Consider the following 19,191-nt stretch of genomic DNA (forward strand, 5'->3'; position numbering starts at 1 on the left):
CAGCAGCAGCAGCAGCAGCAGCAGCAGCAGCAGCAGCAGCAGCAGCAGCAGCAGCAGCAGCAGCAGCAGCAGCAGCAGCAGCAGCAGCAGCAGCAGCGGGCTTGGCTTAGCACAAAGACTGGAAGCTGAGGTCAAGAAATAGCCCAGCATGAAAACCTCTGCAAAGCCACAATTGTTCTGCAGATTAAACAAATGAAAAATAGCCTGTTAATTAACTAATAACTTTAAAGCTGCTGGGAGGCAGGTTATTGCATTTCAGAGACCCAAGCTTGCTGTTTCTAAGCTATACTACCAACGTCTGCTGGCTATAGTTTCATATTTAACTATAGTTTTCTATAGTTTCATATTTAACTATAGTTTTCTATAGTTTCATACTAGAGTGGTATCGATCTTCTCATCTAACTTTTGGCCTTACATTTTTCCAAGTTTGACTCTTAGCCGCACAGACACTTGGAAATCTGTTGGTTAGTCCTCCAACACGGTGCCATGTCCTTCACAACTATTGATAACCACTTGTTAAATATTCAGTGATAGGTTTTTCCTTTCTAAAAAGACTCAGCTTCAATGTGTTTTTTTTTGTGTATGAACTTTGTGTATGAAAATGTAACTAATTAAATTAGTACGATGACAAAAAACTAACACAAATTCCTTATTTAGAAATTGCTGTGGTGAGATTAAATGTGCCAGAGCGAGCGGTCGAACAAATCAAAAAGGACACATTTAATCTGTGACATTTCAGAACTTTTTTTTTTTAATGTACTACTCGTACAAAGAGTTTTCACGGCGTGGAAGTGATCTTGTCAAGTGCCCGTTTTTTTGAAGAGTGGGGCTCTCGTCACACTTTCCGAAAACGCATAAACATTTGTTTTTCCTGTCAGACGTTAGTGTGTGTCAGATGTTTTTTTATAATATTTGTCTATTTTGTCTGTATTTTAAAAAATAAAATATTTGCCATGAGCACTATTGATTTTTTGTCTTGAATGTTACAAACACCTAGAGAAGTCATTTGTCTTCTTAGCTTTATTTCATTGAAGATTTTTCAAAACACACATTTCCATACTCTTTTAGGCTTTTGACAAGAAAACAACTGTATTAAAAACAACAATAAAAGCTTAAAGTGAAAGTTTCTTTTTTTTTCACACTGGACACGAACACTGGTCTCCTGGGTGAAAATCATGTGTTTGAAGTCCACATCGCTGTTCGCTTTAGGAGGGATGTCTCGGCTTCAGATTCAAGTCAACAGCCCAAAGTTCATAAAACTCTTATTAAAGAACTATATTTAATTATCGTATCCCTGAATACAACAGTATATTTATGTTTATTGCCTCCACTCAGGATGCTACATTTTCTCTCCTGTATATCCTAAATGTTTCACACGGTTGTGGTCGATAAAACTTTAAATACAAGAAAAAAAGCTTTTATTCAGACCGATAAGGATGAAATGAAAGAAACAATAGGCTTTGTGTATGAATTAATTGTATTTCATTATTGATGACAAGCAATTTTATCCTGCAGCAGATAGTGACAGCAAACCAAAAGTGTGTTAATAAAAGAAGACATCCCTAATCCAGGGGAGAGCCGTACACCTCCACCTCACACAGACTCAGAAACTCTTCTCTTGGGATGACCACGTTGACGTAACGACCGTCCATCCCATTGCACTGGAACTCACCGACACCACCTGATGGGATACTGGTGATCACAGCACACCTGGCAGAGGAAACAGAAGTGGCGTTGTTGACTCCGAAAAAGGAAATAAAACCATTAAAATTAAACAATGAAATATTGTCAAGAAGATATGAAAACAACTCAGTCAGCAGCTGTCAAGTGTGTTGTGTGGAAATATAAAATACAAATGTATGTGAAGATGTCAATGGAGAAACCGTGGATTTTAAATGAACAGGTTGTAAACTACCTGGTGTTGTTGTTGCCGTAGTTTGCGAGGGAATCTCCAATGCGGATCTCGGCTCCGTTGAGTCGGTCGTGGTCTTCATCTCGGTTGGTTATCTTCACCGAAAACACTTTGTGGGTTTTGCGCAGGTCCAGTCTCCACCAGGGGTCGATGTTGTTTTTGGTGTGGCTGCAGGAGCCGTCCTCCCAATGGCTGTTCGGATTCCCATCTATAGCGTTGGAAGCAGTGCCAAACATAAAGAGTGACGACTGTGAGGCTTTCCCCCCGAGTGCCAGGTTCTCTCCTGCAGAACAAACAATAGTACACATGTGAGAAGTGCTCCCTGGGCTTCTTTGCAGTTGTTGCAACAAAAGAATGCACAAGCGTCATGCGTGACCTCGGATGCTTTCTTTTGTTTTTTCTTGCAATGTTCAATTTAATATCTCCAATGACCCATTAAGACAATGGGATTAAATGTCTAAATATAATGTAGGATTTATGATCAAAGCAGAAATAATCACCATTTACAGTACACTTACGTAAAATTCACTAAAGTATACCTAAAAGTATCACTCACTTCTTCTGGAGAAGATGTCAAAGTTTAAATGCAAAATGAAAGGTATTATGTGGGATGCAGATAATTAACCACCATTTAGAGTTTGATTATTTTTTTATATAAATGAACCTGATAAGCCATGAATAAAGAACATTTTTAAAGGTGAAAAAAACTGGTTTCATATTATATTATTATTCACATTAATTCATGTAATAGCTCAAAATCTTACCAGTAGGAGCACGGTACCCGTAGACCTCCACTTCGCACAGTGTGAGGATTTTCCTCATACCCTGTACACGCACAGTCACGTAACGTCCCTCCACACGTTCAGTGAAAGTCAGAGTAAACGGTGAGTCTAAATTAGTTTTAGGAATTGTACCAACCCTGAAAGAGAGAGAGAGAGAGACAGAGAGAGAGAGAGAGAGAGAGAGAGAGAGAGAGAGAGAGAGAGAGAGAGAGAGAGAGAGAGAGAGAGACCTGCAGTCCTTAACATGAAGATGAAAAAAAAACAAGCGTGTTTAAATTCAAAATGTCTCTTGTGTCAGCATAATTATACTATTTTCTTTCAAGAGGATAACAAATACAAAAAAAAAATGTTTTGATATATTTGTGGTAATAACATTTAAAGGGCATAGCGGCAGCTGAGCCGTTAGCTTCCAGCTAACTGTGCTAACGGGGCGGCGCTACACGTGAAGAAGTTAAAAAGTTAAAATGTGAAAATGTTCCGAGCAGAGGTGAAGGTGAGCATGATTCCCAGACGTACTGACAAAAAAAAAGAAATTTAAAGAAACAACAACTTTGAACTGCTGGATGTATATTCTTACTCTGGGTTTGCGGCACCATTGTTCTTCAAAGAGTTGCCAATGTGAAGCTTTGCCCCGTTGAGCCTATTGTCGCAGCAGTCTCCTCTGTTGATGATGATGACGGAGGTGACGATGTAGGAGTCCAGCAGGTCCACTCTCCACCAGGGGTCCGTCCCTTCTTCAGTGTGGGAACAGGATCCGACATGGAAATGAGAATTACGGTTTCCATCTATAGCACTGTAGGCCGCTCCAAAGGCGTGCTCATAGCGGGCTGACTGGGTCGCCTTTCCACGCAAGGCCACGTTCTCTGTGAATGAAAACACAAAGGAAGATCACTTGGGAATTGTTAAACTGAAATCTGTGTCTAACAAACTTAACAAGGGTTCTGAAAGCGCAACACACTGCAAGTAAAGACAAAACATGCAAAACCAAATATTAAACTCACGAATATGCATGATAATACTAGTTACTTTTCTTGCTAACAAAACAGACCTACTTGCACCCAAGTGATACTTCACAAGAACGACTCCACACTCTCAGATCATACTCACCGTAAGTGTAAGCTGAGCGTGTCTCCAGGAGGAGCAGGAGAACAAGAATGATGGGTTTCATCATTCTGGTTGAGAGAATGAACCATATTTTTTCATAGTACACATCATATTATTCCTTATAACTTGTGTAAAATTTGTGATTATAACAATGATGTTGAATGTCTTAGAGTTTGACAATAAGATAAAATAGAACTTCATCCAGAGGGAAACTGCTGTTCAGCAGTTGTAGTTCAAAGTAGGAAAGAGTGCATAAACATAAGTGTTCAAATAAATTTCACAAAAATGGTTAAAACTATTCAAACTAGCATGTGCTTCCATGTGCTGCAGAGGTACATATCGACATGCGAAAGGTACTCAGAAATTGATGTAAGAATATGATGCAACAAAATAAATGAAAAGTGTTACCTGGAGACCCCAACAGTCGGATGATTCAATGAAAAAGAGAAAAAACTCCTGTGCTCTTTATATGCGTCTCAGTGAAACTGTATCCAACCAATCATCAGAAATCTGATCATATTTATCTTCAACACTTATCCAATCACATCCCATCGGTTTACTCCCATGCACATGTATTTCCCTTTCCCTTACTTTGTGACTGTGAAGATGATTTCACAATCAAAACGTCATCAAATAATGAAGCATGATACATTATTTTGGATGAAACTATCCATCAGTGCATATTAACAAATAGCCCCAACTCAACCACCTGTGGTAATAAAATGCTGCTTATCTGTCAATATAGTCTATATAATATTAATATAACATTCTCAAAAGGAGCTACCTCATACTTTAGTTCTTATATTTAAGTACAATATTGAATGCAAGACTTTTACTTGTAATAAATAGAGTATTATTCACAGAGTGGTGTTGCTACGTTTACTGAAGTAACTTGTAGTACTTCTTTCATTATTGCTTTCTGGACAATCTTTACGGCCTCTGCATTGTTTGAGAATGAGCAAATAATGAGCAATTCATAAAGTGGTGAAGTATAATACAAAGATATGAGCAACAACTTCAGAGAAGCAAAGCTGTCAGTCTGATTCAAGACTTAACTTTATGATACTTTATATGTGTTTGTGATTTTGGAGGTCTTTTGCAATCTGTTCCTTCAACAACATGTTAGGAAAAATAGCTTCTGTCAGCTGTTTTATGTGCTTTTGACCTGAATAGTTCATGTTTAAAACGTCCAGTTTTTTGCGCAATATGCACGTTGCCTAAAACTTATCTTTTATTTCCTGTATCACTTTGTTTTTTTGTTTCAACATCTCAAATGCTACTTCTCTGTTTCTCCCTCTGAAAACACACAATCATAATCCAACTCTCTCCAGTTTACTTAAACTGTACTTGCCAGAATATGATACTGAGAGTGCCTCTTTGATAATACAAAATAAAAATCATAATTATTAAAGGAACGGTGCAGAGCAGAAATGTAAAATATATTATAAAGTATGTTTTCTTTAATGTGTAACAGTCTGTATATATGAAGTGGATGTAATCATCGTCACGTCACCCATTGGTTGTGGACTGCTGTTCTGACGCCTTGAGTTTTGTAGAGCTTTGTAGGTGAAGAGAAGAATTTTAAAGTTGATTTATTATCTTTACAGGCAGCTAGTGCAGTGAAGCTAATACAGGAGTAATATGATCTCTTTGTTTGGTGTTTGTCAGTACACGAGCTGCAGCATTCTGGATCAATTGGAGAGTTTTAAGCAACGTATTAGAGAAGCCTTATAAGGAAGAATTGCAGTTATCTAGAATTAACAAATGTATGACCACAATCTTCTGCATCGCTGTGAGACAGGATGTGTCTAATTTTTTAAACGTTACGTAGGTGGAAAAAGGCTGTCCTTAAAATGTATTTTAACTGGACAAAAATACACCGTTCTTACAAACTCATATGTAGGCCTAAATATGCAACATTATTGTGACTGCAGGTTAAATACAAATATACACATCATTATTATGATACAAGTGGGGTTGGTTTGTGTTATTACTGCCTAGTGGGTCACAAGTGATAATTCATAGTTTACCTTTAATGTTTATAAGTAACACCTTTTCCAAAATGTCTGCTGTGAATAAGAGGGAGGTAACGAGCAACAGGTGGACACAATGAGGGCAGCACAGGTGAAGGGAACACACAATCAGGAACCAGACGGACAATCCCAGACAACCACCAGGGCAGGAAGTGCAGAGACACAGAGGACACAAGACTACAAAATAAAACAAGAAACACAACTCAAACCCTGACACAGAGTGACGGCTCATGGAAAGAAGGTTGGGAGAACACAAAGAACGGAGCATATGAACACATGGCTGTACGGTGTGTATATATACGCAGCGATATACACAGACGAACAGACAGCGGGGCAGGAAACAAACAGGGTTTAAATGCACCGGAAGCAGAGGACAACCGGGAGACAAGGAACTTCAAAATAAAACCCTGAACTGTGACCTCAATATTATCCACCTGATAAGGCAAATTATAAACATTTTACTGTTTTATCTCTGTGTTTATCTGACCAGGAAGTACAACCAGATTTATTATGGAATTTACAGTGAACAGCAAGTACTACACGTGACACATTTTTGACATGTTATTCATGAAATTGTGTGTTTACAATTTTGCAATCCACATTTGACCAATGCTGTGATGTAACCTAAAATGTAGTTTTAAGACCTTAAATCTTTCAGTTCATAATGTACTTTTCTAAATAAACTTCAGTTTGTGTGTTCATGCTAATGCAGGAACTTTGTGAAATAGTTCAACAGTGTGGCTTTTGAATAATCTTTGGACAACAATGGGGCGCGGAAGAAGAAAACATACCAAGCTTTGATTGCAAAGACAATATTTAATAGCAGGATAATGTTGGTCTTTTAATTGGATTTCTGGACAAATTTGAGCACTAAAATCCAAGTGTCAGATTGTCCCTTTATATTCGAGAGAAGGCAGACGTCAAAATGTGACATGGAAATAATTAGGGCCTTGACATGTACAAGTGTATCAAGTTTCATGCTTGAATGAAAAAGCGAAAATGGATTTCACATATTGGCTGGACTATAAGGAAAATGCAACATTCTCCAGTCTTATTATTTGAAACCCTTCAACCTCTCGATGCTGGAATAGTATTTACTGTAATGTGGGTTTTTAGCAAAGCTCAAGTTTATTTAAATCTCACAAAAACTCTGAAATTAGCCTTATCTACATGCAAGGACAAAGTCACCATGTGGTAAATCATCAATGAACAACAGTATGTGCCATGATAAGAGGTGCACATGGATATCCCTGTGTGGTCCACATCAAGTCTTATTCAGCAACAAGACATAAACAGCAGCTCCTCGTCTTCTCCTGAGTGCATTTTGCAAGTCAAGGTACGTTGCAGTTGAAGATTACGATGCCTTTAAATACAGTTTCTTCTTTGCCACCAGTTATTCTTCTTGTAACAGCTGATTAACGTGTGAGCACTTTGGATATCAAACATCTGGAAGAAGGATTGTTGTAAATTCCAAACAGTATTATTACACTTATTATTATTAACAATGTTTATTCCTGAAGTTTCATTATATGAATTATTGAGTCTCTTGTTTGTGTCACCAGAACAATGAACAGTTCAGTTCTGCCTCTCCTGCTCCTTCTGGGGACGTGTTCGGCTTACACCTATCGTAAGTAGGATCTAACTATATTTGTTATACATTATATTTATTTAAGTGATACATTTAGAAACAATAAGAGATGCAGAAAGACGTTTCAGAGGTGTTTGAAAGGAGGAGATTTTAGATCAATTTAATTTATGTGTCCACTACCAAAAAGGAGTCTAATTGATTTTCCTTTGACATTGTTTTTGTGCTGAGTGACATGAAGAATACGGACAAGTCACTGGACAAGAAACCATGAGATTGCATTTTGTTTGTATTTCACGACCGGCAGAGATACTGGGTTGATTCATCAGGTGCACTCCAACATTACTCGATCATGTTGATCTGTAACTGTTGGATGTGTCGATAAGCAACCATTTGCTCACAAGTTTGCCACATCAATTTAAAAGGTGGCGATGTATTATATCATATGTTGTGTTCCCAACTGGTTCCTGCTGCCCCCAGGTGGCTGTTGAATGAAAAAAATATTCCAGATCACATTGGTCTCAGGAGGAAGAGGCTGGACGTCGTGATAAAGTTGAACACAGATATTTATTCAGCAAAGATACGACAGCAAATCAGAACGTGCACAGGTCAATTTCTCAACTCTCGGGGAGACGAGAAAAAGGGCAGCTTCTCCATGTGAAGTCCTAACTTTTGTATTGTTTATCAAAGCATTGTGATTGGTCGAGACGAGACGTTGGGGCACGCGTGGCTTCCGCTTGCGAGCCCGTTGATTGGACAGGACTAAGAGGGGGGCGTCTACTGGTTTAGACTTTGAGAGCTCCTTGGTGGAGAGCAGGGTTGGTTCTTGCCTCTTGGCTCTCGACGCCTTCCGGAAATGTGTGTGTGTGTGTGCGTGTGTGTGTGTGTGTGTGTGTGTGTGTGTGTGTGTGTGTGTGTGTGTGTGTGTGTGTGTGTGTGTGTGTGTGTGTGTGTGTGCAGGGGGTGTCAGTGCTTAGGATGTGTGTCTTCAGTGTTGCAAACTAAGCTAGCTTCAAGCCTATAAGACAAAAGGCGTCTGTGAAAAAGCAAGAAATTGCGCTAGAGAGCGCCTGGAAAAGAAAGTAATCTATCAGGTGTTGATAACCATGCGGCGAGCTAACTAGAGCATTCGGTTTCTCTTATCTGGATGCAACTACGGAAAACAAAGACTTTCAGTTGAACTGTAGTTAACCTTAGCTGACCTAAGAGGGCAAATATTTTCTACTTCTGTATGGTATCCATTTTGATTTGTACGAGGCCTCAATATATTCTTATAATCTTAACATGGCCAATAAGACAAGGTTATTGCAGTTTTGTTCAAATCAAATATTTAAATGTGTCTTCTTTCCGTCGCCCTCACAGAGAATGTGGCCTTGCGCGGAAAAGCAACCCAGTCAAACCGTAATGCAGACTTGTTTGGAGCTGCGTACAATGCTATTGATGGAAATCGTGAATCTGACTACTATGCTGGATCCTGCACCGCCACAGTAGAACAAAGTAACCCGTGGTGGAGAGTGGACCTGCTGGAGTCCTACATCGTCACCTCCATCATCGTCACCAACAGAGGAGACGCCTATGCAGAAAGGCTCGACGGGGCGGAGATTCACATCGGCAACTCTTTAGGAGACAACGGTCTCGAAAACCCAGTGTGAGTGAATGTAATGACTTCTTAAATACAAGGTTTCATTTCAACACAAGGAAATAGTTTTGCAGACGTCAGGCCCCCAAATCCTGAAGCAGCTTATCTTGTGACTGATTATAAGTCAATCACTAAATGATAGCAACAGTTATTGAACACGTGGCATGTGCTGTTGAAACACTGCCTCTACTCTTTCTCCATACCTCTTTCTTGGTATTATTTCTGACTTTATATTGAGATATACCTTTCAAGCAGTCCGCTTATAAAAAGAATGAATGCGCTGCTTCTTCTCTCTCATTTAGGGCTGGGGAGATTGCTCATATCCCGGCAGGCAGGTCTTTAAAACTCACTTTTACCAGACGTGTGGAGGGACGTTATGTGACCGTGCTGCTACCCGGTGCAAAAAGACTCCTGACACTCTGTGAAGTGGAAGTCTACGGCTACCGCGCCCCGACTGGTGAGAGCTGAGCACGAGGATGAAGCCACACAAGATGAGACTTTCTGTGATGCCTCATCTTCTATACAGCCGAGGTCCCACCACAGTTTGAACAGAGTTATTTAGACAATGGGCAAAATGCATGCGCTTCTTGTTGCTTATGAATGTCTTTTTTTGCAAAGTTGTATGTTTTTGAGCTAAATGTGTCTTACATTTAACTACCTAAAATGTCTGACAATCCAAAACATATCAAGACTCACCAGAACAGCTGATTTATTTTGAAAGCGTGAGTCAATCGTTCAAAGACACATTTTCTAAAAAGTTAAGATTTGCCAATACATAAAACCTGATTGACACACGAACTCCTGCTGGTTGCTGGTGCATCCTTTAGGTTTCTCGGTGCTGATCCAAATAATCAACAGGCATCTTTACAACTTTCCATGACTTCTCCATCTTCAACTGCAGTGTCTTCTGGAAAGCTAGAAAATGGCATCAATGTGCAAATAGTTTGAAACATCGCTTTCAAGACATTGACTTTGTTCTGCAGAAAACGTCACGTTGAACCATCTATCAGTACCGATGTTTGTAAATACGTATGTCCTTTATGCAGGAGAGAACCTGGCACTCCAAGGAAAAGCCACACAGTCGTCATTGTATTCTACAGGCGTTGCAAGTAACGCCATTGATGGGAATCGTGCATTCTACTGGAACCAGGCGTCTTGTACTCACACAGACCCAGACTTTAACCCCTGGTGGCGACTGGACCTGGGCAAAACCCATCAAGTGTTTTCTGTCAACATAACCAATGTCATAGATTCTGTGCCAAAACGACTTAATGGAGCTCAGATCCTAATTGGAAATTCACTTGAAAACAACGGCAACAACAACCCCAGGTATAGTTTACAGTCCATGAGGAATTCATGGATTGTTGTCACAGGGTTTGCTTAGAATTGTGTTTTATGTAAGGACATTTGTTTGGGAAAGTTTTACAGTGACTTACATTAATTAGAGTATTCAAACGATCATTCTGTGAGTTCATGTTAATTTCTTGTACTGCTAGGTGTGCTGTGATCACAAGCATCCCTGGAGGTTTCACTGAAAGCTTCCAGTGTGGCGGGATGGACGGTCGCTACGTCAACATCGTCATTCCTGGAAGAAGCGAGTACCTGACCCTGTGTGAGGTGGAGGTGTACGGCTCCAGACTGGATTAGGAGGTTCATAATGTGTAACAGAGACATTTTACATTGGTGATGTCCATCTGATGCTCATGGGGCGATCATAGCTTAAAGGGACAGTTCGACTCTCCTTTTACCCGGAGTGCTATTCATCAACTAGGTTCTCTTGGTGTGATTTGCAGAGTTTTGGGGACATGGGCCATGGAGTTGTCTGCCTTCACTTGAATATAACAACTAGCTGACTCTCGGCCTTGTGGTGCTCAAAGCGACAAAAATATACATTTAAAAAAGTCAACACCAATGTTTCTTTCTAGAAATCATGACCCGGTTACTCAAGATAATCCCCAGACATTGTTGTGAGCATTGAACAATTTTCTCAAATGTATTTTTGGGGTCTTTGATCACCACAAGCCGAGTGCCATCTCTATTGTATGAGAGAGAAGGCAGACATCTCTACGGCCAATATTTCCAAAACTCTACACACAACTCTCAACAAAATCATTCAGATTGATAAATAGCACAAAAGGTAAGAGGAAAAATATGTATTTGTGATTTTCGGGGTGAACTGTCCCTTAAAGCTTTACTCGCTAGCTAACGGATAGTTAAAGCTAGTTAAACTAGAGGTAATCCAATGAAAATATATCTATATGTCTTAATATAAGAACATTTGGAGGAGCGACCCAGTCAGTAATCATGTTAATTCAGCCAATACATTAGTGAGTTTTTATATTCATACATGTCAATCATCAAACACATTTTCAATGCTCCTCTAGTTGTATTATTACATATTATAATGGACCTTATCTCTCCTCTTGTGGCGTCACACTTCAATATTACAATCCTGAGAACGCACACACAATATATCATAGGTTTTGTCTCATGTGATCCACCTGTCAGCAACACAAATATATTCTCTATTTTTACTGTTTCATCTCTTTGTGCAGTATATTGCTCTTTTTATTTCCTTCACAATGGAAGAATAAAAGCATGTTACATTGACTGGACTGTCTGTCTGTGTGAGGGTGGAGAGGCACCATCCTGTGGCGACACTATGCTGCTCTTTGTTTTTCGTGCCGTGTGCTTGTTCAGCAATGACAGATTTAAATTAAATTATGCTCATTGGAGAGAGCTCGCTCGTATATCCGCTGGTATCAGACTCTTCCTGGCTGCAGAGAGATTGTCCGTCCGTCCAAGGCCAGGAGGTGCAGCAGGTTCACACCATCTCCAGTCTGTGGCACTCACCAAACCCCATTGCTTGCTATTAAAGATGTAAATGTTCACAAAATGATTGTTACAAAGGGAAAAGATGTATTACCAACTGTGCAAAGCAGAGCACTTGATTCCCAGGAGTCCTAAAAACCAACGGTTCACTGTGAGAAAATACATTTGAGGTCATTTGAATAACGCACTTTGCTTGGGAATATACACTAAGTGACTAATGCTTCCTTATGTTGTTCTTGAAGTTCAAATCTAGTCTGGTTCTTATGTCCTGTGTTTTCTAAAACTACATCTCCTGCACTCTTGAAAATGTAAAAAGAAAATACCTAAAATGAATATATGTTCAAAGAAAACAAACAGGCTAAAGAAACAAAGGTGGGATGTTTTTATTTACCTTTTTATATAGTTATCTGCTGACAGTGAGAGAACAAAGAACATTTCAGAATTAGAAATTAAAATTCTCACTTCAGTCAAAAAACAAATCTGCAACAGCTTTACAAAACAAAACAAGATTAAAACAAAGACAAAAGTACAACGTTCTTACAAACTCATATGTAGGCCTAAATATGCAACATTAATGTCACTGTAGGTTAAATGCAATACAAATATACATATTATTATGATAGTTAGAGTGTGTTATTCCCAGTAAAACAGATTGTATATCAACGGTGCTTCTGACCTGAGACAGTACAGGGTGTTTTGCCCCGGCCGAGCATTTGCCCGATCCGAACAGGCATCTTTTGCACGGTTCCTGCACGAGTCTCTGCAGAGACAAACATCGCCACACACTTAGTGGGGCACAATTGATGATTGAAAGGGGATAATTTTTTTTCAGCCTATTCGTGCATAGTGTACATTTAATTTGTATAAGTAACACCTTTGCCAAAATGTCTGCTGTTAATCAAATCTTTTTTCTTGCTCATTTGTTGTCAGAGTGTTTAGTTTGATAATAGGATGTTTCTTCCCAGAATGCATTTTGGGAGATATAGTTTGCGTCTCATCTTGTGTTTTTGTCTGGTACCTTTGAAGATCCAAACAGTTGCCAGTTATTTTTTTTGGTAATATGATGGAAGATTTTCTGCTAAAGAGGAGTGGAGTCTCTGAATCAAAGTTGTCTTCCGTCTGTTTATTCTTGCAAGAAGGAAAAGTTTGCAGCAGCTACTCAGAGCAGCCTGTGACACAAGATTCAATGAAACAACAATCACAACCTTACTTCATACATGATGAGGGTTACGCCGCCAAACCACAGTGAAACAAAGAAAAACGAAGAGAGGACAAACAATAGGTCTTTGACCTCCTTCCCTCTCCACCATCTGGTTCAACCACCTCTGAGAAACATTTAAATCAGTTGGCGCTATCTTGACATAACATTATAATACTATATTTTGCCATTACATTATACTTGGCTAAAAATAATGCAGTCCAATTCAACAGTCCTGAAGTGAATCATTCCTTCCTGAGGAAGATTATGTTGATTTCATATTCAATGGAACTGAGATGCTTTATCATGAACCTAATCCAGTCCGGAGCCGTACACCTCCACCTCGCACAGGCTCAGGTGCTCGCTTCTTCCAGGAATGACGATGTTGACGTAGCGACCGTCCATCCCGCCACACTGGAAGCTTTCAGTGAAACCCGGAGCGATTCTTGAGATCACAGCACACCTAGCGGAAGAAGGAATTAATGAGTTAACTCACCGAATGATCGTTTGACTAAAAAGATACTAAGTAATTTGATGAACATCGGATAATGTTAAGATATGACGAATATTTATTCTTTCTATTCATTTTGAGGATTAATGTGCTTACAAGCAAATCCTATGACATATATCCAATAATCACAAACTTCTAGTTATAGTAGTATTATAGTTGATGGACATTAAACTACCTGGGATTGCTGTTGCCGTTGTTATCAAGAGAATCTCCAATTCTGATCTCAGCCCCAACGAGTTGTAAATTAGGATCTATGTAGTTGGTCATGTTGACAGAAAACACTTTATGGGCTTTGCCTAGGTCCACTCGCCACCAGGGGTTAAAGTCTTGGTCTGTGTAAGTACAAGACGCCTGGCTCCAGTTGGTGGCACGATTCCCATCTATGCCATAATATGCCAGGCCTGCAGAATGCAGTGACGGCTGTGTGGCTTTTCCTTGGAGTGCCAAGTTCTCTCCTGCATAAAGAACACATTTGCAAACAACAGCACTGATCATTTATTTAACTTGATGCTTTCTGCAGAACAAAGTTGCCCCAATCTGTGTATGCCTTGAAACTGAAATTCAGTGTTTGCACATTGTTGCCATGTTATAGCTTTCCAGAAGGTACTGCAGTAATACATGGAGAAGTCATGGAGAGTTGAGAAGAGGCCTGTTTTCAATTTGGATCAGCACTGTAAAACTTAAAGGATGCAGTGGCAGGAGTATTGTTTCAATGTTGAATTGTGTAAGAATCCACAGTCTGCAACTTTGCAGAGAAGAGCTTAAGAGATGGGTCCGTAACAGGAAGTGCATCATCTATTATCTTTATTCAAATGCATGTAGTTCAAACTGTGGTGGGACCTCGGCTGTATAGAAGATGAGGCATCACAGAAAGTCTCATCTTCTGTGGCTTCATCCTCGTGCTCAGCTCTCACCAGTCGGGGCGCGATACCTGTAGACTTCCACTTCACAGAGTGTCAGTACTTTTTTTGCACCGGGTAGCAGCACAGTCACATAACGTCCCTCCACACGTCTGGTAAAAGTGAGTTTTAAAGACCTGTCTGCCGGGATATGAGCAATCACCCCAGCCCTAAAAGAGAGAGAAGAAGCAGCGCATTCATTCTTTTTATAAGCGGGCTGCTTGAAAGGTATATCTCAATCTAAAGTCAGAAATAATACCAAGAAAGAGGTATGGAGAAAGAGTAGAGGCAGTGTTTCAACAGCACATGCCACGTGTTCAATAACTGTTGCTATCATTTATTGATCGACTCCATAATCGATCACAAGATGAGCTGCTTCAGGATTTGGGGGCCTGACGTCTGCAGAACTATTTCCTTGTGTTGAAATGAAACCTTGTATTTAAGAAGTCATTACATTCACTCACACTGGGTTTTCGAGACCGTTGTCTCCTAAAGAGTTGCCGATGTGAATCTCCGCCCCGTTGAGCCTTTCTGCATAGGCGTCTCCTCTGTTGGTGACGATGATGGAGGTGACGATGTAGGACTCCAGCAGGTCCACTCTCCACCAGGGGTTACTCTGTTCCACAGTGTGGCTGCAGGATCCAGCATGGTAGTCAGATTCACGATTTCCATCAATAGCATTGTACGCAGCTCCAGATGAGTGCACAATGCGCTCCGACTGGGTCGCTTTTTCCGCGCAAGACGAGGAGCCGCTGTTTATGTTTCGTTGGTGAATAAGACTTGATGTGGACCACGCATGGATATTTATGTGCACCTCTTATCATGCTGTTGTTTATTGATGATTGACCATATGATGACTTTGTCCTTGTATGTAGATAAGGCAAATGTGATACCTGTGTTTTTGTCTGCTACTACTTTTGTTAATAAGTAGATTCAAGATCAAATACTTTAAAGTCATGTCAACAGCTTTTCTATTTGAAACGTAAAACAAAAGATACAGAGATACAAAATTACACAATTTTCGGTTACACTATTAAAAAGAGCAGTTGTGAGTGCAATTCTTTTCCAATTGCTTTTGAGCATCGTGCTTCAATTCATTCAGTCACAGCTGGACTAGCTCTTATTATGTATTTTTGATTTATCGACTATCTAATAAAGATATGCCATGTGTTCTTGCTGATTACAGTCCTAGTCAGATAAACACAGATGAAACAGTTACATAAGAGGTATGTTGAAACGCTGCCAGTTGGATCATATATGACACAACTTCCAAGTCTGATTAGACAACGCGTGTACTTTGCATAGGAAAAGCCACACAGTCTTCTATTGGTGCTGCAAATAATAACAATAATATTAATAATCATGTTAATTCAGCCAATACATTAATGGGTTTTTGTATTTATCCATGGGAATCATCAGCAACGTGGAAACATATTTTCAGCGCTTCAGTTGTATTATTACATAATATAATGAATCTCTCCTCCTCTTGTGGCTTCACATTTCAATATTACAATCCTGAGAATGCAACGCACACGCGATCAGACTAGGAAGTTGTGTCTTATGTGATCTACCTGTCAGCAACACAAATATGTTCTCTATTTTTTACTGTTTTATCTGTGTGTGTTTGTCTGACCTGGAAGTACAACCAGATTGATTTAAGCCTAATAAAGGAAAACACATTTATATTGTGCATTTATAGTGCATTTGCTTAGTGTACTGCTCTTTTGACTTACTGAACATGTTGAAGGAATAAAAGCATGTCACATTGACTTGACTGTCTGTGTGAGAGTCAAGAGGGCTCCATCCTGTGGCGACACTATGCTGCTTTCTTTGTTTTTCTGTAAGGTGTGCTGTTCAGCGGTGACCAATTATTTTTGCAGAAAAGAAAATACAGGCGTGTGTGTGTGTGTGTGTGTGTGTGTGTGCGTGTGTGTGTGTGCGTGCGTGTGTGTGGTGTGTGTGTGTGTGCAGTGTGTGATTACAGAACCATGTTCAAGGTTTATATACATGTAGTTTGCTGCAGGACAATAAAGCGCCTATAGATGGCGATCAAACACTAACAAAAGAAACTCCTGAGAGGCGCCTCTAATAGTCGGGAAGGACAACAAAGTTCATGCAACGTGGCAAGTCCAGAAAATTTTCCGAACGACATGGAAAGCAGCTCGTGCATGGCTCGTTGGTCTAGGGGTATGATTCTCGCTTTGGGTGCGAGAGGTCCCGGGTTCAAATCCCGGACGAGCCCTAAAGTTTTCATTTAGAAGTGCAGAACATGTGATTAAAATCCTCAAAACATGATTGAGCATAGAGGAGATTGTTAATATTAAAACTTCACGTAACAAGTTTCCCCCAACTCTCAAATGCTGATCTTGAATTTCATATGTAGTTCCAATGATATGGCCATATATCATGCTATTATTTTAACAACATTTACTAATCAGAATCAAAACCATTTATTGCCAAGTGAGTTTGCACAAACAAGGAATTTGTCCTTGCTGAACTTGCACAACATTTATCAATAACAGCAATAACAATGACAATTTAACTATATTTTTAAAAAAACAAACAAAATAAAAGTATAAAAATGTAGATAAAAAAGTAAGTAAGTAAAGATACAACAAGTAAGTAAAAACGAACAAAAATAAGATAGAGATCTACGTTGTACCTCAGCAAATGTGCAAGTATTGTGCCATACAGTTTAATGTCATACTGTCTGTTTCAATTTACTAATGGTTTTATTCAGCCAAAGACAATACTGTATATGTTTTTGTGTTCCCATTCATATGAAAGAATTATCAATATTATAATCAGGTTGATGTACAGATATAGTCCTGTCTCTTTATTTTTCGTCATTGCCTTAATTGGATGTTTCTCAGGCTCCCAATGCGGATATTGAACCCTGATTCCAGGTTAACTGTGGTCATGTGGGCAGACATTCAAATGAGATAATGGCAGTTAAAAATTAAATGAAGACCATGTATAAAACTGATAATATGGCAGATGAGATATACTGACATGGAGGTGGAGTGGTGTTAGGTTGTAGGCGAAAACGTTCAAGACCAAACATCAAGATGGAGATGACGCTGTCTATTTCAGAGAAGAGGAGATGGTGTAAACCTGCTCCACCTCCTGGCCTTTGATGGACAGAGGCACAAACTCTCTGCAGCCAAGAAGAGACTCAGCTGACAAACAAGAGCATCGTGCTTCAATTTATTCAGTCTTAGCTGGACTAGCTCTTATTATGTATTTTGATATATTGACTATCTAATAAAGATATGCTGTGTGTGTGTGTGTGTGTGTGTGTGTGTGTGTGTGTGTGTGTGTGTGTGTGTGTGTGTGTGTGTGTGTGTGTGTGTGTGTGTGTGTGTGTGTAATACGTGAAGACAAAATAAAAAAGGTGATTTAATATGAGACCTCTTCTTCAAGGTGGCTTGCTGCAGAATGATAAAGCGCCTCTAGATGGCGATCAAACATTAAGAAAAGAAACTCTTGAGCGGCGCCTCGAATAGTTGAGAAAGACGATAATGTTTTTGCAACGTGGCATGTCCAGTCAATTTTCGAAATCAGGGAGATACGGCAATTCAAACGTGGCTCGTTGGTCTAGGGGTATGATTCTCGCTTAGGGTGCGAGAGGTCCCGGGTTCAAATCCCGGACGAGCCCTTACATTTTCATAGATAAGTGCAAAACATATAATTAAAATGCTTTAGACAATATAGTAACGTTACAGAGAAGATTGTGCAGAGGGGATTTGTCGAAGGTGATTTAAAGCTTCACCTAACAGGCTTCTCCCAACTCCCAAATGCTGATGTTGAATTCTAGTTCCACTTACAATCATATGGTCATTTATCAGGCTTTTATCTTTGTAACATTTAATCTACGCTGTACGTCAGCAAATGTGCAAGTATTGTGCCATACAGTTTAATGTCAAATTGTCTGTTTCAATATACTATTTTTTATTTAGCCAAAGACGATGTTGAATATTTGTATGTGTAAATGCTGATTTCTCATTAGAATAATCAAGATTATAATCAGATAGATTTCCGCGTGAATGATTTGGCCATAGCGCAGAGAGGACGTGCAGGAAAAGCATGTATTTTGCACAGATATCCATTTTTTCCCCCCTGTATTTAAATACATTTATTCAGAAACACATCATACAGCAATGAAATTCCCAATTGACCTCATTCTTTTTCCAGAGAAGTAAGATCAGCTTTTTTTGCAGTTTTAAGACCATATGCCAGAAGACACTGTTGCACTGTGTTTAATTTCCTTAGTTCTTCAGATATTCCCAAAATTATTGAAATAAGGTCTAGCTCTATTTGAACCTCCAAGGTCACAGAAAGAAACCAAATATTTCACCCCAATAATCTTAAAGTTTGGGGCAAAGAGCACTATGTGATAAGGTAGCCTTCATGGACTCACATTTATCACACAAAGGTGAGACTTCTGGAAAGATTTTATGCAATTTTGTCTTGGAAAAGTGTAGCCTGTGGAGGATTTTAAATTGTATTAAACAGTGTTGGCCATTAATGGAACAGTCATGGATGTACTTCAAACTCTTTTCTCCCACACATTAAGAAGTATAACAGGCCCAGATATCCAATTGTAAAAAACTGAATTTGTATAATTTATTATTATTAATATAAAGTCTGGGCCGTCAGTAATGGGTCTGAAAATATGATCCCCTGGATTTAAAAT

The 19,191-nt window shown here is 39.4% G+C and overlaps 3 protein-coding genes and 2 non-coding genes across 6 annotated transcripts; 3 read left to right on the forward strand and 2 right to left on the reverse strand.

Annotated features, from left to right (window-relative positions):
- Window positions 1–1,466: 1,466 nt before the first annotated feature.
- On the reverse strand, window positions 1,467–4,284 carry LOC137781073 (fucolectin-3-like). Of its 2 annotated transcripts, XM_068569616.1 has the most exons (6): window positions 4,207–4,284; window positions 3,802–3,866; window positions 3,272–3,557; window positions 2,677–2,831; window positions 1,916–2,195; window positions 1,467–1,710 (listed from the first exon to the last, which is right to left on the reverse strand). In XM_068569616.1, exons 2-6 carry the CDS (start codon window positions 3,863–3,865, stop codon window positions 1,563–1,565), a joined length of 933 nt encoding a protein of 310 aa, XP_068425717.1. In that variant the 5' UTR covers window position 3,866; window positions 4,207–4,284; the 3' UTR covers window positions 1,467–1,562. The 2 variants fall into 2 exon arrangements, with proteins under 2 accessions (XP_068425717.1, XP_068425718.1); XM_068569617.1 differs by lacking the exon at window positions 4,207–4,284 and having other exon boundaries at window positions 3,802–4,164.
- Window positions 4,285–7,397: 3,113 nt separating this feature from the next.
- LOC137781189 (uncharacterized) lies at window positions 7,398–10,702 on the forward strand. The gene is made up of 5 exons (XM_068569784.1): window positions 7,398–7,458; window positions 8,779–9,064; window positions 9,358–9,512; window positions 10,102–10,384; window positions 10,552–10,702. The coding sequence occupies exons 1-5, from the start codon at window positions 7,398–7,400 to the stop codon at window positions 10,700–10,702; spliced, it is 936 nt and encodes a 311-aa protein (XP_068425885.1).
- Window positions 10,703–13,397: 2,695 nt separating this feature from the next.
- LOC137781190 (uncharacterized) lies at window positions 13,398–15,319 on the reverse strand. Its single transcript, XM_068569785.1, has 5 exons — window positions 15,310–15,319; window positions 14,960–15,221; window positions 14,511–14,665; window positions 13,772–14,051; window positions 13,398–13,548 (listed from the first exon to the last, which is right to left on the reverse strand). The coding sequence occupies exons 1-5, from the start codon at window positions 15,317–15,319 to the stop codon at window positions 13,398–13,400; spliced, it is 858 nt and encodes a 285-aa protein (XP_068425886.1).
- A 1,346-nt stretch (window positions 15,320–16,665) lies between these two features.
- trnap-ugg (transfer RNA proline (anticodon UGG)) lies at window positions 16,666–16,737 on the forward strand. The gene has a single exon. It is a non-coding gene; the product is annotated as a tRNA-Pro (tRNA).
- Window positions 16,738–18,081: 1,344 nt separating this feature from the next.
- Window positions 18,082–18,153, forward strand: trnap-agg (transfer RNA proline (anticodon AGG)). The gene has a single exon. It is a non-coding gene; the product is annotated as a tRNA-Pro (tRNA).
- Window positions 18,154–19,191: the final 1,038 nt, after the last annotated feature.

The sequence above is a fragment of the Clinocottus analis genome, unplaced genomic scaffold (genome assembly GCF_023055335.1).
Source record: "Clinocottus analis isolate CAN_PGR_092001 unplaced genomic scaffold, fCliAna1.0.p SCAF_9, whole genome shotgun sequence".
In the NCBI taxonomy this organism is placed as follows: domain Eukaryota; kingdom Metazoa; phylum Chordata; class Actinopteri; order Perciformes; family Cottidae; genus Clinocottus; species Clinocottus analis.

Coding starts and splice junctions, on each gene's coding strand:
- LOC137781190 (XM_068569785.1), bottom strand. Junction 14,666..14,959: donor AACGGTCTCGAAAACCCAGT/GTGAGTGAATGT, acceptor TCTCTCTTTTAG/GGCTGGGGTGATTGCTCATA. Junction 14,052..14,510: donor CAGGTATCGCGCCCCGACTG/GTGAGAGCTGAG, acceptor TTCTTTATGCAG/GAGAGAACTTGGCACTCCAA.
- LOC137781073 (XM_068569616.1), bottom strand. CDS start 3,865: ATGATGAAACCCATCATTCTTGTTCTCCTGCTCCTCCTGGAGACACGC. Junction 2,832..3,271: donor AATGGTGCCGCAAACCCAGA/GTAAGAATATAC, acceptor TCTCTCTTTCAG/GGTTGGTACAATTCCTAAAA. Junction 2,196..2,676: donor CGGGTACCGTGCTCCTACTG/GTAAGATTTTGA, acceptor TTTGTTCTGCAG/GAGAGAACCTGGCACTCGGG.
- LOC137781189 (XM_068569784.1), top strand. CDS start 7,398: ATGAACAGTTCAGTTCTGCCTCTCCTGCTCCTTCTGGGGACGTGTTCG. Junction 7,459..8,778: donor GTGTTCGGCTTACACCTATC/GTAAGTAGGATC, acceptor TCGCCCTCACAG/AGAATGTGGCCTTGCGCGGA. Junction 10,385..10,551: donor AACGGCAACAACAACCCCAG/GTATAGTTTACA, acceptor TTGTACTGCTAG/GTGTGCTGTGATCACAAGCA.